Genomic DNA, 19,680 nt, shown 5'->3' with positions numbered 1-19,680 from the left:
ATATTTTATTTAGCTTTGTAGTTTATTAATTAATGTTAGATATATAAGTTATTTTTTTATGATCGCATATACCAGCTTCGTGAACTGATATATTTATTATGATGTTCCGAACCCGACAGCGTGCTAGACAATATAATGCACACGCGGTACCACTCCACCCTCGAGCTGTACGCCGAGCTGGCCGAGCTGGAGAACAAGTTCCCGGGCATTGCGGAGTTCCGGTCCGGGGACAGCCTGCTCACCGCCTCGCTGCACCAGCTCAAGATTACCGACAACGTAAGTGATACATTAACGAAGCAAGCTAGACAACATGCAGCACACGCGGTACCACTCCACCCTCGAGCTGTACGCCGAGCTGGAGAACAAGTTCCCGGGCATTGCGGAGTTCCGGGCCGGGGACAGCCTGCTCACCGCCTCGCTGCACCAGCTCAAGATAACCGACAACGTAAGTGATACATTAACGAAGCAAGCTAGACAACATGCAGCACACGCGGTACCACTCCACCCTCGAGCTGTACGCCGAGCTGGAGAACAAGTTCCCGGGCATTGCGGAGTTCCGGGCCGGGGACAGCCTGCTCACCGCCTCGCTGCACCAGCTCAAGATTACCGAAAACGTAAGTGCTATCAAATCTCCTTGCAACCCTGTATTTCCTTTATAGACGGCTTATCGATGGCATCTCGAAGCTTCTCGATGGCGTCTTCAATCGTCATTAAGGTTTGCACGACGGATTCGAAATGTATGGGAATATCCATGGTAATATATAATGTCATACATTTCGGATCCGGATTGCAAACCCTAATCGTCATTATCGTGATGTGAGTTAGATCTTTGTGCTTTAAGTTTGTCTTCCCCTCATGGGCCACCAAAAAATGTTACCAAATCTTCCTGCAACCCGGTAACGTATGTAGTTGCACTAGCGCTCCGTCCAGCATTGTTTCAAGACTGGCCTCCGCTGCACAGACCTGAAGGTGTGATGACTATGCTATCTCATTTACCCTTGATAAGACCAACCAAGAGTGAAAGAGATGGCATTATATTATGGTCTGACTCGCCACTTAATTTTGCGGCAAGTTTAGCTCCAACTGATCAGGCGTGGACGATGGTTATTGAATTTAACACAAGTCTTGACAATACAGGCCTGTGCACACCGGCTGCGTGTGCGTGACGTGCACGTGTGCGTGCAGCGTTGTAGTATGCAGATCCTTATGAGAGACGGCACACCGCTTGCGTGACGTGTGCGTGTGCGGCTCCAACATTTTAGCGCACGCGCACGTGCACGTCACGCACACGCAAGCCGGTGTGCACAGGCCTTAAACTGTGTGTTTCGTTCACCAGGTACAATTGATAATTTAAAATACAATAAAAACAACACGGCTCAACTCCGTCTGATTACGACATGGCGAAACTTAATTTTGCATTACTACATGCGGTTAATAATATGGCTGCTACAATCCGATACCAAATGAATCACCCGCGACGGTGACAAGCGTGCGTTCGCCTTGAATTCTGAGAGATGACGGATTTGAGTGAGAGGGAATATTGACAAGCAATCGATCCGGTCGCTCGATCGTGAACGAATGGCTTTTTGAAAGACAGTTAATAGTATGAACATTAACATTTTTTGAGAGATCTTTTTAGCACCGCACCGAAGATCGATTACCCTCTAAAACAAAAATATTGATTTAAAACAATTCAACTTCATTTTTCCAGTTCTCTTCGTTGCCTATTTTACACTATTTTAATATCTAATTTTCTAAATACTTTCAGGTCGGCGCTCCCGAAGAGACCAAGCTCCATATGGCTATAATCAGCAACCTGTACGCTTCCCACGCGGTCGGACAAGAAATGCTTCTAAACTTCGCCCGCCACATAGCAACAGCGTATTCCCTCGGCGAACCAAGACACAAGAGACTACTTGAAAATGCAGTATTGCACTTTATACCTAACCTGGATCCGTTGTATGAAAAGATTCTGCGCCAATTTAGCGGGGAACAATGCCAGGTAGCTTTTTTTACATTAATTCCACAAACAATTAGCCACACCTTCCCCTCATGAGCCACCAAACAAACGTAGCAACCAAGATTTTGCTACGATAATTCTAACAAATATAATTTAGTTTTAATTTAAAGATAAATTAGTGAATTGAATAAACAGGCCGCGTAGCCAACGTGTCGCTTACGCTCCGTAGCGATCGAAACGCAACTGTCACTGTCGCACTAATATGGAAGAGTGATAGAGAGACACACAAGCGTTTTGTTGTCAAAGCGATAGCGATTGTCAGCTTGGCTATGGGGGACGAATTTTTTATTCTTAAATACCTTTATTTCTTGTAATGATTTCCCAAAATTCCCGAGTTTTTTTTTGTAAAACTCCGTACAAATTGTCAATCATATAACTTGTTGTTTTGTTGTCTCAGTTATCGCCGCTAGAAGAAGAGTTCGGCGATAGTCTGTACCACTACATCACCAAAACTAAACTCAGTCCACTAACCAACTACACTCGAGAGAAGGCCTTCGTAGAGCTACTCAAGGCTGAGAAATATGACATCGTGTTGGACCTGTCTTCAGGTATGTTGTCTCTTTCTATCTCCCCTAGAAGAGTTTGGCGATAGCCTGTACTACATCACCAAATCCAACCTCAGTCCATTGACCAACTATTCACGAGAAATGATATAATTAAACAACATCCATTACTTTCGAAGAAAAATAATTATAAGCGAAATAAATTTAAAACGGCAGAATCGTACGTCATCTTGTTTAAGGTTCCGTCACACAGGCGTTTTCCGGGCGGGGCGTGAGCGTTTTATATGTAAAAGTGGCGCGCCCCGCTCACGCCCCGCCCGGAAAATGCGCCTGTGTGATGGAACCTTTAATGTCTGACGTAAAATTGAAACACTGCCGTGGTTTACGCAATCGTCAAATTACTCTTTTTTAACCGACTTCCAAATCTCAAAAGGAGGAGGTTATCAATTCGGTTGTGTTTTTTGTTTAATGTTTGTTACTCCATATCTCCGTCATCACTGGACCGATTTCGAAATTTTTTTTTTTGATTGTATGTATATGCATACAGATTGGTCCCGTTTTTTTTTTCTGGAACTCAGTGTTTAACCAACCGTTTTATTCCAGGCACGGAAGACGTAGCATACCCGGACCTGTCTCGCCGTCTCTTCGAGCAGTTCGCCCAAAAATACCAGAACAACAGGACACCCATGGACAAATACGATTGCCGCAGCACCCCCTCCAACCACGGGAACTTGCTCGATGTGCTGTGCGAGAGGTGAAATGCTGTCTCATTCTAATATCAAACATACCAGGACAACAGGACACCCATGGCCAAATACGCGTGTCGCAGCACCCCCTCCAACCACGGGAACTTGCTCGATGTGCTGTGCGAGAGGTGAGATGCTGTCTCATTCTAATATCAAACATACCAGGACAACAGGACACCCATGGCCAAATACGAGTGTCGCAGCACCCCCTCCAACCACGGGAACTTGCTCGATGTGCTGTGCGAGAGGTGAGATGCCGTCTCATTCTAATATCAAACATACCAGAACAACACGACACCCATGGCCAAATACGAGTGCCGCAGCACCCCCTCCAACCACGGGAACTTGCTCGATGTGCTGTGCGAGAGGTGAGATGCTGTCTCATTCTAATATCAAACATACCAGGACAACAGGACACCCATGGCCAAATACGCGTGTCGCAGCACCCCCTCCAACCACGGGAACTTGCTCGATGTGCTGTGCGAGAGGTGAGATACTGTCTCATTCTAATATCAAACATACCAGGACAACACGACACCCATGGCCAAATACGCGTGTCGCAGCACCCCCTCCAACTACGGGAACTTGCTCGATGTGCTGTGCGAGAGGTGAGATGCTGTCTCATTCTAATATCAAACATACCAGGACAACAGGACACCCATGGCCAAATACGCGTGCCGCAGCACCCCCTCCAACCACGGGAACTTGCTCGATGTGCTGTGCGAGAGGTGAGATGCTGTCTCATTCTAATATCAAACATACCAGGACAACAGGACACCCATGGACAAATACGCGTGTCGCAGCACCCCCTCCAACCACGGGAACTTGCTCGATGTGCTGTGCGAGAGGTGAGATGCTGTCTCATTCTAATATCAAACATACCAGGACAACAGGACACCCATGGACAAATACGAGTGCCGCAGCACCCCCTCCAACCACGGGAACTTGCTCGATGTGCTGTGCGAGAGGTGAGATGCTGTCTCATTCTAATATCAAACATACCAGGACAACAGGACACCCATGGACAAATACGCGTGTCGCAGCACCCCCTCCAACCACGGGAACTTGCTCGATGTGCTGTGCGAGAGGTGAGATGCTGTCTCATTCTAATATCAAACATACCAGGACAACAGGACACCCATGGACAAATACGAGTGCCGCAGCACCCCCTCCAACCACGGGAACTTGCTCGATGTGCTGTGCGAGAGGTGAGATGCTGTCTCATTCTAATATCAAACATACCAGGACAACAGGACACCCATGGACAAATACGCGTGTCGCAGCACCCCCTCCAACCACGGGAACTTGCTCGATGTGCTGTGCGAGAGGTGAGATGCTGTCTCATTCTAATATCAAACATACCAGGACAACACGACACCCATGGCCAAATACGAGTGCCGCAGCACCCCCTCCAACCACGGGAACTTGCTCGATGTGCTGTGCGAGAGGTCAGTCTGTCCCTATCTAATGTCATCGTACCGGAGAGAGAGGCTGGGTATGTGAAAACCACCCACAAACTCTTTTATCATTTTTACATCTTGCTTTTGTACAGTCGCCATCAGATATGTCGGAGCGGCCGACGCGCTCACTTATATCTGAACACGCCTCTATTGTCAAGGCGTTATAGTGCGTGTTCAGATATTTTTGAGAACTTCGGCCGCTCCGATATATTTGATGGTATGTAACTGTACATAATTAGGCATTGAAACACTCGTGTGATCCTATTAAGAAACTCACTAACGTTCGTTTCTTTTTCTACTCCCGTACTTTTATTTGTCTTGAATTAAAAATATTTGTTAAATTTGCAATTTTATTTCAAAGTGCTTGGTCGTAGAAAAAGTATTGTATGCAACGTTGTTTAACCGAGTCAAAAAATACTCGTGGCGTCTTTATTAACAATTTTCGGCTTCCCCTCAAATTGTTACTCACGCCACTCGCCTTTTTTGACCTCTCTTAAACAACGGTTGCATAAAATACTATAAACCCACACTCGTGTTTTAATGCCTTTCATTATGTATCAGTCACATAAACTACTATGTGTACAGGTACGATACGCCGGTGGTGTCTCTGGGTCTGAGCTGCTGCAAGATGCCGAGCGAGGGCGACATAGCCTACGTTTGGAAGAGCAACTTGCGCGGGATCATGAAATTCGTCGAGCTGGCTAATACTGGTATAGTTTGTAGCTTTCTAATAGACCCCGAAGGCTAATCCTATTGTCTATTGTTCAGTAAAACCGCACGTGCTACTTACCTGCAAAAAAGGGTCCTAATTATTCTATTTGGCACCTGAGCGCGGGCTAGTCCAACGCTCAAAAAAGCGGCCAAGTGCGAGTCGGACTCGCCCATGAAGGGTTCCGTATTTAGGCGATTTATGACGTATTAAAAAAAAACTACTTACTAGATCTCGTTCAAACCAATTTTCGGTGGAAGTTTACATGGTAATGTACATCATATATTTTTTTTTGTTTTATCATTCTCTTATTTTAGAAGTTACAGGGGGGGGGACACACATTTTACCACTTTGGAAGTGTCTCTCGCGCAAACTATTCAGTTTAGAAAAAAATGATATTAGAAACCTCAATATCATTTTTGAAGACCTATCCATAGACACCCCACACGTATGGGTTTGATGAAAAAAATTTTTTTGAGTTTCAGTTCGAAGTATGGGGAACCCCAAAAATTTATTGTTTTTTTTCTATTTTTGTGTGCAAATCTTAATGCGGTTCACAGAATACATCTACTTAACAAAGTTTCAACAGTATAGTTCTTATAGTTTCGGAGAAAAGTGGCTGTGACATACGGACGGACAGACAGACGGACAGACAGACAGACAGACATGACGAATCTATAAGGGTTCCGTTTTTTGCCATTTGGCTACGGAACCCTAAAAACCAGTGTAGGTGCGCTCTCCGATAACGCGCCTTTGTTACGCATCTCGATGACACATTTTAGACTGTTCTGTAGCGTTCGACTCGCCGGCACTCAGTAACCGAAGTACCGATTTTTTATGCAGGTGGTTGTGGCACGTGGCACGAGCGGTTTTTCTTAACAATAGACAATAGGATTAGCCTTCGGGGTCTATTAGAAAGCTACAAACTATAACTACTATTCCTTATTGATCACTACATAGTATAAAACAAAGTCGCTTCCCGCTGTCTGTCTGTCCCTATGTATGCTCAGATCTTTAAAACTACGCAACGGATTTTGATGCGTTTTTAGGGTCCCGTACCTCAAAAGGAAAAAACGGAACCCTTATAGGATCACTCGTGCGTCTGGCTGTCCGTCTGTCACAGCCTATTTTCTCCGAAACTACTGGAACTATATCATGTTACATATCAAATGAAAGAGCTCATTATGAGAATCTCAAATATATTTTTTTATAATTTTAGGATAAACAATTTAGAAGTAATTCAAGAAAATAGGCAAATTATGACCACCCCCCCCCCTTATCTCCGAAACTACTGGGTTTAAAATTGTGAAAAAAAATACACAAAATAGTTCTTTATCTATTGATAACAGGAAAACCTATTAGAACTATGCAGTCAAGCGTGAGTCGGACTTAATTAGTTTTTGATATTGTAAAAAATTGTGTAATGTACGGAACCTTTGGAACACGAGTCCGACTCGCACTTGGCTGGTTTTTTAAAATACATAGAGTGATTCAAGAAGAGGTTTTATGTATAAATTACCCGTGCCATAGAATAAGTAATAGTATTATCATACAGAACGGACACGCACCGCCCCGCCCCGATTCGGATTACCTCGCCCGCGACAGGCCGCGACATGAATGTGTGCGTAAGTCGCTCTACTGAGAACATGTCAGGATTCCGTCAGAAACTCAATCACGCGTGTACAGACGTGCCGCGCACACATCAACGCAAACGCAAATCATTTTTGATGTATGGCGTGTCCGCCCTGTGCCCGTGCGAAGCCGGGCCGGGTCGCTAGTTTAAAATAAGTTATTTCTCTAGGTCTTTATCTCTAGGAACGCTGCATTTCTGAGTTTTTATGTCTCCTAGATATTTTTACTCATTGACTTTCTGATTATAGGTATCCAGGGGTACATAAAGAGTGAGTCCGGCGGCCCGGTGCGTGATGCCTCCATCGTCGTGAAAGGTTTCTTTCGTCCGTACCGGGCCAGCCGCAACGCGGCCCACTACCGGGCTTCCCTGCCGCCCGGCCAGTACCAGGCCGTTGTGTCTGCTAAGGGATACGTGGACCAGGTAATTACTACTCTTGGTATAGGTGTGACTTGACAACTTCGACCAAAACTCTTGGTAAAAGATCGCTAGATACTGATTGGAATACACATTACAAAATACGACCTTGTTACGGCGGGGTAAAGTCCACATTTCTCCTGCCCCTACCGCGCTAGCCGTAACACTGCCCACTACCGGGCTTCCCTGCCGCCCGGCCAGTACCAGGCCGTTGTGTCTGCCAAGGGATACGTGGACCAGGTAATTACAATTACTGCTCTAGGTATAGGTGTGACTTGACAACTTTGACCAAAACTCTTGGTAAAAGATCGCACATACACTACAAAATACGACCTTGTTACGACGGGGTAAAGTCCACATTTCTCCAGCCCCTACCGGGCCAGCCGCAACGCTGGTCACTCACTACCGCCCGGCCAGTACCAGGCCGTTGTGTCTGCTAAGGGATACGTGGACCAGGTAATTACTACTCTATAGACTACTCGGGCCAAAACTCTTTGTAAAGATCGACCTACAAAAGACTACAAAGTACAACCTTGTTACGACGGGGTAAAGTCCACATTTCTACTGCCCCTACCGCGCCAGCCGCAACGCTGCTCACTACCGCCTGCTGAATACCAGGGGCACGTTTCTCAAAAGTTTGTAACTTGTAATACAAGCGGTTGTCACTTTTTGACAGCTTTTGTTAGAAATGGACTTCCACTTGTATTACAAGTTACAAGCTTTTGAGAAACGGGCCCCAGGCCGTTTTCTCTGCTAAAGGATACTTTGACCAGGCCCCTATTTCACCATGCCGACATTTGTCAGTGACATATGTCGAGTGACAATTGTCAAGTGACAGGTGACAAGTGACAACTTCGTAAACTGTTTTTGTATAGAAGTGCTTATAAACATGACAGGCATTTAGTTACAATTGTCCATCTTTCATTTAATGACAATGATTTGGTGAAACAAGAGTAGTTTTTATAAGTCGACATATTTGTCAATTTGTCGGTAATTCTTGACATGAGATCGGAGCTGTGTCAGGCTTGGGTGACAATTGTAGTGTTTTCGTTGTTAGCAAACCCCGTTATCAATGTTGCAGTTCATTGAAAATAAACGTTAGCAAAACTGTGTACCCTAAATTCGCCTTTAGGGTACAAATAAAAATGGCTTTAAATCGCTTTTACATTTTTATGTACTAGCATTAAATCATAATTCCATTATAAATTGTAATTGTTGCCTATGAAGGCGTTTAGTAATTCAACATTTAGGATTTGGAATAAGTCTCAGTAAAGTTTTCATAATTTAAAAAAATTATAATGCGAAGTTGGGGACCCGTAGCGTAATTAGGTATGTTTAAGTAGGTATTGTTTTTTTAATAATTTACTTAGGCGAAGTTGGGCACTAACAGTAAAGTTAAGGTTTTGGTTAGTTAGAAAATGAATCTCCGCGAAAGCAATAGTGGTGATATTCTTATACAAGGGAATATAAAGTACGAATAGATTCCTACTTTGACGTCACTGACTTTGCATTTGCAGAAAAAATTACTTAAAACAAACAAAAAATAATGCTTTGACGCCTTGTCAACAAATAATGTAGGTATACGCTGCATTAGATGGGGTCGGGACACAGATGGGATCTCAATCAATATCATGTTAGTGATGAGAACACGGCATATCGAAAAAAAATTAACGATCTCTTGTGAAGAATTGATAAATATGTCGACTAGTAAACATTACCCTTGTTTCACAAAATAATTGTCATAAAATTTAATATGGACAATTGTACCAAACTACCTGTCATGTTTATATGAAGTTCTATACAAAACAATTTACGAAATTGTCATCTGTCACCTGTCACTTGACAATTGTCACTCGACATATGTCACTGACAAATGTCGGCGTGGTGAAACAAAGGTCTGTCATTTTTTTGACAATTGTCGTACCTGTCAGCTTGGTGAAATAGGGGCCAGATCATGTTCTAAAATCGACCTATATTAGTGACCCATCAATTCACCCGTCTTCGAAAAATCGAGACCCTAGACCAGTGGTTCCTAACCTTTTCACTCCGGTCACCCCTATGACTAACTAGGGAACCTGATTTTACCCCTCCTCCCAATGGTAATAAAAAAATAAAACGTGTACGTTTGTTGGATTGTTATATTAGGTTAGCTTATTACCCCCGTAAAATACCAGTTTTACCCCCACGGGGGTAATTACCCCCAGGTTAGGAACCACTGCCCTAGAGTACCCAAACAAAACAAAGAACCACGTCCATAAAGTAGTCCATAAAGTTTTTAGACATTAGTGAGGGCAAAACTGTAATTTACTTATAGTTGGTCAAACCAATTTGTCAGTCAGTAAGAACCAGGAAAACTATACTCATCCTTTTCTTTTGGGTGCTAGTACTAGTGTAAGAGAAAGATAGTATGATTCTCTTTGTATATGTTTGAAATGAGACAGTCCTTTGACAAACTATATTTCATGACCGACAGGCACTGACTTGGCGGATTATCGAAGGGGAAGTGAAACAGAAAGACATCATATTGCGCCGTACCAACACCGAGGTACCGGGAGGTACTTTCGACGACAAGGACCTGTACAATGACCCCAACATGGTCTATATTTCAGGTAAAGCATTAAAAACGGTTTAAAAAAACTTTTTATAAATAATAAAGTCAGCTAAAGATGTCATATATATTAGTTACTAGCGACCCGGCCCGGCTTTGCACGTATTACCCAAAATCTTAAAAAATCTAAACCTTCCCCAAGAATCACTCTGTTGATACTGTTGATAGGTGAAAGCCGCGTGAAAATATGTACAAATATATTTGATTTACGACCAGCGACCTGCAAAATTGCATGGACACATTATGAATGGAATTCATTCATAAAGTGGCTATGAAGCTTTCAGCTAGGTATAAGTAAGTCGACACGACATATTGATTTTCAATGACTAGCCATACTCTGACAAGTGAATATGTAGGCTATACTGAACTTTAACTATTTGGTAAACCATAAAATCGCCAATAAAAAATCTCGCACATTTCAGCTACTCATATTTTGTTGTTTTCTATGGAATAGTCCATTTTCTTGCTATTCATCGTTGACCTATAAAGTTGTTTAGTATGAGACACATTAACCTCTTTGGCTAGTCATTAAAAACATCCCGTATCCTAACTTATAACCTATCTGTTTCAGGTTTAGCTCTCGACCACAACAGCGTACCCCTAAACACAGCTACGTTACTAGTATACCCGCTCGGCTCCAAAAAGCTGGTCGACCCAGTAGCTACTAACACTAGTGACGCTAGTGGACGCTTTGTAGTGTCCTTACCAGTGACGTATATGGGCAGAGAGGTGCTTATGACCGCTGAGAAGGACGGATATATCTCCAGACAGAGACACGTTATGGTAAGTTTAGCTGTGTTTGTATTTAGACTACTGGTGCACTCGGTAGGATAACTATAACGTCCAAAATGTTAGAGATACAGTATGGAAGTTTGTAAAAAGCTGTGGTCCACCCAGTAGCTACTAACACCAGTGACGCTAGTGGACGCTTTGTAGTGTCCCTACCGGTGACGTATATGGGCAGAGAGGTGCTTATGACCGCTGAGAAGGACGGATATATCTCTAGACAGAGACACGTCATGGTAAGTTTAGCTATCTTTGTAGTTAGACTACTGGCGCACTCGGTAGGATAACTATAAAGTCCAAAATGTTAGGGTGGTATTCCATCTGTCTAATATACTATATCCAATGTGTATTTGCATCTCACATTTTGTTTAATGAGAGAGTGAGATGCAATGCACATTGGACAAAGAAATTGGACATGAAGAATACCAACCTTATATGGCCAGAGAACACAATGCTCGTGACCGCTGGAAGCAATTATTTGCAATTTTTCAAAATATTTCTTTAATCTAAAGAAGCATTATAATGCGTATTTTTTCCGAAATTTTCAACACATTTGAAATTGAAATAGAAATATATTTATTTGCGTGAAATGTGGTAGAACAAATTAGATGTTTATATTTTCTATATACATATATGTTCAGCACATCTCGCCGCTCGCAAAATTTTTACTTACACATCTAAATATTATTTACATAATTTACATTATACCTAATATTTGAACGGCTACTTGTCAACATAGTCATAGCTACACGTACACAAGCATAGACAAATATAGTAAGATATGAGTGCTCACTCCATACATCAGTTTTGGTACCAAAAAAAATATTCATTTCAGTGTCTACATTTAGCATCGAGTAGCGGAACTATCAGTACTGCTACATCTATTGTCAAGTAGCAGTAGTGATAGTTCCGCTACTCGATGCTAGATGTAGACACTGAAATGAATACTCTTTTTGGTACAAAAACTTATGTATGGAGTGAGCAATCTATGTATTTTGTTCTCTATGACACAAGTCACAATTATTACAATGGCCCCAAAAGCCCAATCAGTGAAGAGAAAATAAAATATGTAAATGTATCAGAATATCTTCTAACTCTTAGCGCCACGGTTTAACCTCTTAACCCAGTGTCAAATTGTACTGGTAACCATGGTAACTCCAGGTTTTAACCGGTTAACCCGGGGTTAGTTTAATGGTGCAAGCATTGATCGGGAACGGTTCTCAAAAACCATTTGATATCGCTCTTAAACCGTTATTAATTTCGTTCGTACGAATACCTGTTTATTACGGCCCTTAGAGTTAAGATCACATCAACGAATATCGTGTATTTGATATCATAAATCTATTTTTCTCAAAAATGGACGGCAAAGTCGACGTTGCCGGTTAAAAAATGGTCGCGAAGCAGTCAAAAAATTAAAAAGTTAAAAACATTGCAGTCTCGATTTCGGGACAGCAATTTATTTAACGAGTTCCAAACTTTTTATAAGTTGAAATGGCCATATCAAATGAAGGCATAGGTCCAATTAAACAGCCAAACAGATGATCAGCACTTATTATTATAATGTTGGTACCGCGACTATTTAGGTGTCTCAAATAGGTGGGCGTATTTTAAGCAGAAAAATACATACACTTCTTTTTTTTTTTAAAGGCAGCAAAGCAAATATTTTTAATGGTTTTACTTTTTTCTGTGATAATAAGACCGCTGCTCCGGTAAATAATTTATATTTCTTACACCATTTTTGAGAAAAGCACTATATATGACTCGGCTGGAAGGCTACTTGCTGGCTTCGGATTCAATTAAACGGACTCCCAAGGTCGTCCGTTTAAAACGAATCCTCAGCCAGCAAGTAGCTACTTCCGAACCTCGACAATAATGTACTATTTCAGATAAACAAGAACGAAAACATGACCCCCAAAGTGCTTTTCAAGCTGGAATCCGACGACAAGGTCCTCGGCATGTCGCGCCTCGTGTTCGTCATGGTCGCCGGTAAGTACGTCATGGTCGCCGGTAAGTACGTCATGGTCACCGGTAAGTACGTCATACCGGTGGTAAAGTGTCATTCTATGGAACTTGCTATGTAAAAAAGCATAGAGAAATATAGTAAGACTGCTCAACAACATAAGACTTTAGTACTGATAGTTCCGCTACTCGATGCTAGATGTAGACACTGAATTGTAGGTTGTACACAGAGGTGTAGGGTTGGAGCCGGTCTACCTAGCTTTATTTGACGTTCATAAGCGCATTGTAATTATGCCTACTTGAATAAACTATCTTTTATCTTTATCTTATCTTATCTATTGAATATTCTTTTTGGTACCATAACTGATGTATGGAGTGAGTAATCTATGTATTTTTTTCTCTATGACAAAAGTCACTAGTAAATTGACATTCAGAGACAATTTTAATTTTTTAATATGGGGGTTTGTTTACATAGTTAGCAAGTTCCATAGAATTACATTTTAGCATAGAGAAAAAAATACATAGAGTGCTCACTCCATACATCAGTTTTAGTACCAAAAAGACTATTATCTCAACAGCATAAGACTTTCCGGTCGGTGCTACATCTATTGTCAAGTAGCAGTACTGATAGTTCCGCTACTCGATGCTAGATGTAGATACTGAAATTAATAGTCTGAACTGATGTATGGAGTGAGCACTCTTGTCTTTATTTCTCTATGATTTTAGTAAACTAAACTAAAGACCAAAGTGAATAGAGTGTATTCGCTCCGTGCAAAGCGGGTGGTTGGGGAAGCCGAAACGATCGCAGCGCTTGATGTGGCCAATATTGACAAGATTGGTAACCGTGTTTCTGTCAATTCCCATACTTCTCAGTTATTTTAGCTTTATAATCATACTTACGTTAAAAATGGGCCACGATAGCTATTGTGTGGTAAACTGCAATAATACTGGACGAAACAGTAATAGTAAATTTTATATATTTTCAACGCCGAGCTAGATATTAGCCTTTTATACCATATAGTACTATTCCAGGCTTAACAACGTAATGGCTAAACATTTTATCTAGTCTATGTCAACACAGAGTTTTTTTTGTATGTTAATAAAATAGTATGGCTAATACAGTGTACCAACATTAAGTGATTGTAATATTAGTTATTGAAAGCCCATCAAAAGCACACTTTTGGCATGTAGGGTTATCTGTCGTCTGTCACAAGTCACACAAGTGTCACAACAGACATTGTGCCTATTAAGCGGGAGAACATAAATTTTTAACATAAAATGTGTTGATTAAAACCTGTGAAAAAGGTCAAAGTTTTTATAATTGCAAGCATCGTACGTATCCCCAGGAAGAGGATCACTAAGTGAGTCATCAAAACAAAGTGAAACATGCGTTTTTTCATTGAAACAACAACGAAGGAAATTGACCGAATAATATAAAATACACAGATAATTCTTACTGTTTTCACTAAAGCAAAAACCAGGTGTATTTAACATTAAATACGAATAGATTCCGCACATTATAGTAAATATTTTTAAGGAATAATCTTTATTTTGTTGCGCTCGCTATTTGACAGCGCCGACCACGTTGTGAACGCTAGGCGGCGCTGCCATCGTGCACGGTCCCAATACTATCTATTATCTTTGATTAAACTAATATCACACTCAATGCGTACATAGTACACGTGAGCGCTCAAAAATAGAAACAAACAAGCATACGGCACATGGTAAGTGTCTATGTATCGACTAACTCTATGTCTGTAGGCATCCCCTAGAAACGGAGAACGACAAACGTTAGCTAGTTCTAAATGATTTCGCACGCCATCTAGCGAGGAATTTGGTAAACTTTTAAGTTGAACGGTAGAGATACACTGGGTGGATATTTTAAATGGGCCACTGTGGGAAACTACCCAATCCAGTGTTGCTACATTTCATCTTATCTTATACCTTTAAACGAGCAATTCTTGTATATTTATTTGTTTATATATATATTTCGGGGATCTCGGAAACGGCTCTAACCATTTCGATGAAATTTGCTATATGGGCGTTTTCGGGGGCGAAAAATTGATCTAGATCGGTCTTATCTCTGGGAAAACGCGCATTTTTGAGTTTTATATGTTTTCCGAGCTTTGCTCCCAGATATTTTTTGAATAAAACGTCATCTCTACTGATATTAGAATGGCGGGCAAATCGAATTGCTTGTTTTTGAGAGATGTTCGAACTTTGAATGTCATTAGTCCATTATAAACACTTGGTTTACTTATGTATGTATGTATGTAAAGTCTATTTTTTTATTCGGTAGACTGAAATGACAGTTAATAGTATGAAATGACATTTCATGTTCATACAATTAACTGTCATTTCAGTCTACGGAATAAAAAAATAGACTTTAGGTATAAACTCTTTATTGTACAAAACACAAATGTATGGCACAGGATAGGCAGTACAAAGGCGAACTTATCCCTTTAAGGGATTTCTTCCAGTTAACCTTTGAGTAGATGAGAATTGATGAAGAACGGTAGACAAATATAACACTTATCATCTTCAGGCGTAGTGGGCGTGGCGCTGGTGACCCTGGCCGCCTGGTGCTTCAGCTGCCGCCGCACCCGCGACCCGCGACGCGAGTACATGTTCACGCAGCTAGCCAGCGACGAGAAGCGACCGTTCACCGACGACGGGAAATATGGTATGTGTCTGTCTGTCTGTCTTCAGCTGCCGTCGCACCCGCGACCCGCGACGCGAGTACATGTTCACGCAGCTAGCCAGCGACGAGAAGCGACCGTTCACCGACGATGGTAAATATGGTATGTGTGTCTGTCTGTCTGTCTGTCTTCAGCTGCCGCCGCACCCGCGACCCGCGACGCGAGTACATGTTCACGCAGCTAGCCAGCGACGAGAAGCGACCGTTCACCGACGATGGTAAATATGGTATGTGTGTCTGTCTGTCTGTCTGTCTTCAGCTGCCGCCGCACCCGCGACCCGCGACGCGAGTACATGTTCACGCAGCTAGCCAGCGACGAGAAGCGACCGTTCACCGACGACGGGAAATATGGTATGTGTGTCTGTCTGTCTGTCTTCAGCTGCCGTCGCACCCGCGACCCGCGACGCGAGTACATGTTCACGCAGCTAGCCAGCGACGAGAAGCGACCGTTCACCGACGATGGTAAATATGGTATGTGTGTCTGTCTGTCTGTCTGTCTTCAGCTGCCGCCGCACCCGCGACCCGCGACGCGAGTACATGTTCACGCAGCTAGCCAGCGACGAGAAGCGACCGTTCACCGACGACGGGAAATATGGTATGTGTGTCTGTCTGTCTGTCTTCAGCTGCCGTCGCACCCGCGACCCGCGACGCGAGTACATGTTCACGCAGCTAGCCAGCGACGAGAAGCGACCGTTCACTGACGACGGGAAATATGGTATGTGTGTCTGTCTGTCTGTCTTCAGCTGCCGCCGCACCCGCGACCCGCGACGCGAGTACATGTTCACGCAGCTAGCCAGCGACGAGAAGCGACCGTTCACCGACGATGGTAAATATGGTATGTGTGTCTGTCTGTCTGTCTGTCTTCAGCTGCCGCCGCACCCGCGACCCGCGACGCGAGTACATGTTCACGCAGCTAGCCAGCGACGAGAAGCGACCGTTCACCGACGATGGTAAATATGGTATGTGTGTCTGTCTGTCTGTCTGTCTTCAGCTGCCGCCGCACCCGCGACCCGCGACGCGAGTACATGTTCACGCAGCTAGCCAGCGACGAGAAGCGACCGTTCACCGACGACGGGAAATATGGTATGTGTGTCTGTCTGTCTGTCTTCAGCTGCCGTCGCACCCGCGACCCGCGACGCGAGTACATGTTCACGCAGCTAGCCAGCGACGATATTAGCCTTGTCGATAGTGACCCTGCCAAACAAGCGCTCAAAGTGTTTACCTATATGGACCGTGCGCGTTGGAGGGTCTGCCATCTTGTGGTCTGAATAGGAAACATTAACATGTACATTGCCAAAGCAAGTACTATCATCTAACGTTTTCGTACCTTTTCTTGTGGTTCTGCCATCTTGTGGGCTACATCGGAAGCATAAACTTCACATTTACATCTCGCGCCAAAAATCTGACGGCTCCTATTCTGCCTCCTTTAGTTCATGTACGATATGGGGTCTGTAGCCCACAAACAACTTGTGAGCTTAAACGTACATACCCACCCACCGTTTCTGTTTTATCGCGGGTGAAAAAACCCTATTTTAAAATTGAAGTTGCAAATAACATTGTTTATAGAGTCTGTGCGGAATTAGAAGAGTCATGAAATGTATTGGGCCCCATACATTCCACGACTCTTCTCTTTCCGCACAGACTCTATCGCATTATAAAACTCTCCGTAGCTTCGATCAACACGGGCTTCCGACACGTCGGAAGGGATAGGCCCAAGCGATATCTTGACATTCAAATCATTCTGCCATTTTTCGCGGGGGGGAACGTGCACACAGTCGCACTTCTCACACACTTACGTACAAAATCCAATCTGTAATGACGACACAAATACATAGAAAATGACACCCTACACAGACGAATCTTGCACACCTCGATCTGTTTTTGTATACGGTGTCACAACACGCACACTAACACATTTTCGTCGAAGAATTTTATTGTTTTCTGAGAGATAAGAAGTCGGATTTGTCGCTCGACGGATCTGCAATTTGTACTGGGCGAGCAAAATCGATAAATCCAACATTTACATGAGACTAAAATATAATAATTGTGTTTAAATGTAATTAAACGTATGATATGTAAAAAAAAATATTACATGTGAAATGTAACACCTTCTTTTTGTAAATTTGATGTCCTCGACCTCTTTTTACTACAAAAAACCGAGCAATTGGCATTTTTTCTGCTGCGGTGTTCACTCGCGCGTCTGGACTCGGTCTAGTTTAAAATCCGAGCGCAACTAGTTTTATTACCCGCGCTAGATCAGTTGATCTTGTACCTCGGCAGAGGGGAAATAGTGCGAATGCCGCGTCCCTTCCGTGTTGGTCGAAGCTCCGTAGTAAAACTAGTAAGTAAATAACATTTTCTCAAAAATGGACGGCAAAGTCGACGTTGCCGGTTAAAATATAGGTCGCGAAGTGCGTAGTTTATGGTCATTCAAAAAATTAAAAAGTTAAAAACATTGCAGTCTCGATTTCGGGACTGCAATGTCGCATACAAATTCCATTATTTAACGAGTTCCAAACTTTTTAAAACTTCAAATGGCCATATCAAATGAAGGCATAGGTCCCTTAAACAGCCAAACAGATGATCAGCACTTATTATTATAAAGCCTATAACAGACTATCGCACCGCACCGCGACCTTGGAGCGTCGCACCCATAAGTGAGAGCGAGAAACAGATATCTCTTTCTCGCTCTCACTTATGGGTGCGACGCTCCAAGGTCGCGGTGCGGTGCGATAGTCTGTTACAGGCTTAATGTTGGTACCGCGACTATTTAGGTGTCTCAAATAGGTTGGCGTATTTTCAGCAGAAAAATACACTTCTTTTTTTTTAAGGCGGCAAGCTATTTTTTAAATGGTTGTATTTTTTTCTGTGAAAATTAATGGAAAATTAGAACGTTGCTTCTGTAAGTTCTGTAAAATATTTCTATTTCTTGCACCATTTTTGAGAAAAGCACTATATATGACTCGGCTGGAAGGCTACTTGCTGGCTTCGGATTCAATTAAACGGACTCCCAAGGTCGTCCGTTTAAAACGAATCCTCAGCCTGCAAGTAGCTACTTCCGAACCTCGACAATAATGTACTATTTTTTTACAGAAATAGTGTCCAAGCCGTACTACGACGTGGAAGAGTTGCCGCCTTCCGAGACAGACTCTGAAGAGGAGATCGTGTTGCTCAGGAACGACCGCGACTGGAAACCCGTCGAGAACCTCATTGATTAAGGGATATACTGTCTTGTTAGCAGGGGTTAAGGTCCATTTTACATCGTATCATGTTACATAAGATAAGACATTTTAAACCCGTAGAGAACCTGATCGACTAAGGAAATGGTGTCTTGTTAGCAGGGGTTAAGGTCCATTTTACATCGTATCATGTTACATAAGATAAGACATTTTAAACCCGTAGAGAACCTGATCGACTAAGGAAATGGTGTCTTGTTAGCAGGGGTTAAGGTCCATTTTACATCGTATCATGTTACATAAGATAAGACATTTTAAACCCGTAGAGAACCTGATCGACTAAGGAAATGGTGTCTTGTTAGCAGGGGTTAGGGTCCATTTTACATCGTATCATGTTACATAAGATAAGACATTTTAAACCCGTAGAGAACCTGATCGACTAAGGAAATGGTGTCTTGTTAGCAGGGGTTAGGGTCCATTTTACATCGTATCATGTTACATAAGATAAGACATTTTAAACCCGTAGAGAACCTGATCGACTAAGGAAATGGTGTCTTGTTAGTAGGGGTTAGGGTCCATTTTACATCGTATGTTACATAAGACATTTTAAACCCGTACAGAACCTCATCTATTAAGGAAATAGTGTCTTGTTAGTAGGGGTTAGGGTCCATTTTACATCGTATGTTACATAAGACATTAAACTCGTACAGAACCACATCGACTAAGGAAATAGTGTCTTGTTAGTAGGGATTAGGGTCCATTTTACATCGTATAATGTAACATAGATAACCCGTGAAGTAGAACCTTATCGATTTAGGAAATTGTGCCTTGTTAGTAGGGATTAGGGTTCATTTTACATCGTGTAATCTCAATCTCATCGACTAAAATAGTGCTATGTTACCAGAACTCAAAATTATTAGGGTAACATGGGTTCAAATCTCCAGAACATTAGAGGTGTTTTCTATGGA

At 42.6% G+C, this 19,680-nt stretch overlaps 1 protein-coding gene across 1 annotated transcript in view; it reads left to right on the top strand.

Annotated features, from left to right (window-relative positions):
• Window positions 1–18,816, top strand: part of LOC134657278 (carboxypeptidase D-like) — a 55,849-nt gene extending 37,033 nt beyond the window's left edge. Inside the window, exons 16-26 of the mRNA XM_063512860.1 lie at window positions 120–276; window positions 1,769–2,002; window positions 2,418–2,568; window positions 3,127–3,277; window positions 5,315–5,439; window positions 7,319–7,491; window positions 9,959–10,094; window positions 10,665–10,876; window positions 12,766–12,865; window positions 15,384–15,521; window positions 18,630–18,816. Coding sequence (XP_063368930.1) covers window positions 120–276; window positions 1,769–2,002; window positions 2,418–2,568; window positions 3,127–3,277; window positions 5,315–5,439; window positions 7,319–7,491; window positions 9,959–10,094; window positions 10,665–10,876; window positions 12,766–12,865; window positions 15,384–15,521; window positions 18,630–18,754 — 1,702 coding nt within the window. The 3' untranslated portion in view covers window positions 18,755–18,816. The remainder of the gene's footprint in view (window positions 1–119; window positions 277–1,768; window positions 2,003–2,417; window positions 2,569–3,126; window positions 3,278–5,314; window positions 5,440–7,318; window positions 7,492–9,958; window positions 10,095–10,664; window positions 10,877–12,765; window positions 12,866–15,383; window positions 15,522–18,629) is intronic.
• Window positions 18,817–19,680: the final 864 nt, after the last annotated feature.

This window comes from Cydia amplana, chromosome 19 (genome assembly GCF_948474715.1).
Source record: "Cydia amplana chromosome 19, ilCydAmpl1.1, whole genome shotgun sequence".
Classification (NCBI taxonomy): Eukaryota; Metazoa; Arthropoda; class Insecta; order Lepidoptera; family Tortricidae; genus Cydia; species Cydia amplana.
This window is presented reverse-complemented; position numbering and strand designations above follow the sequence as displayed.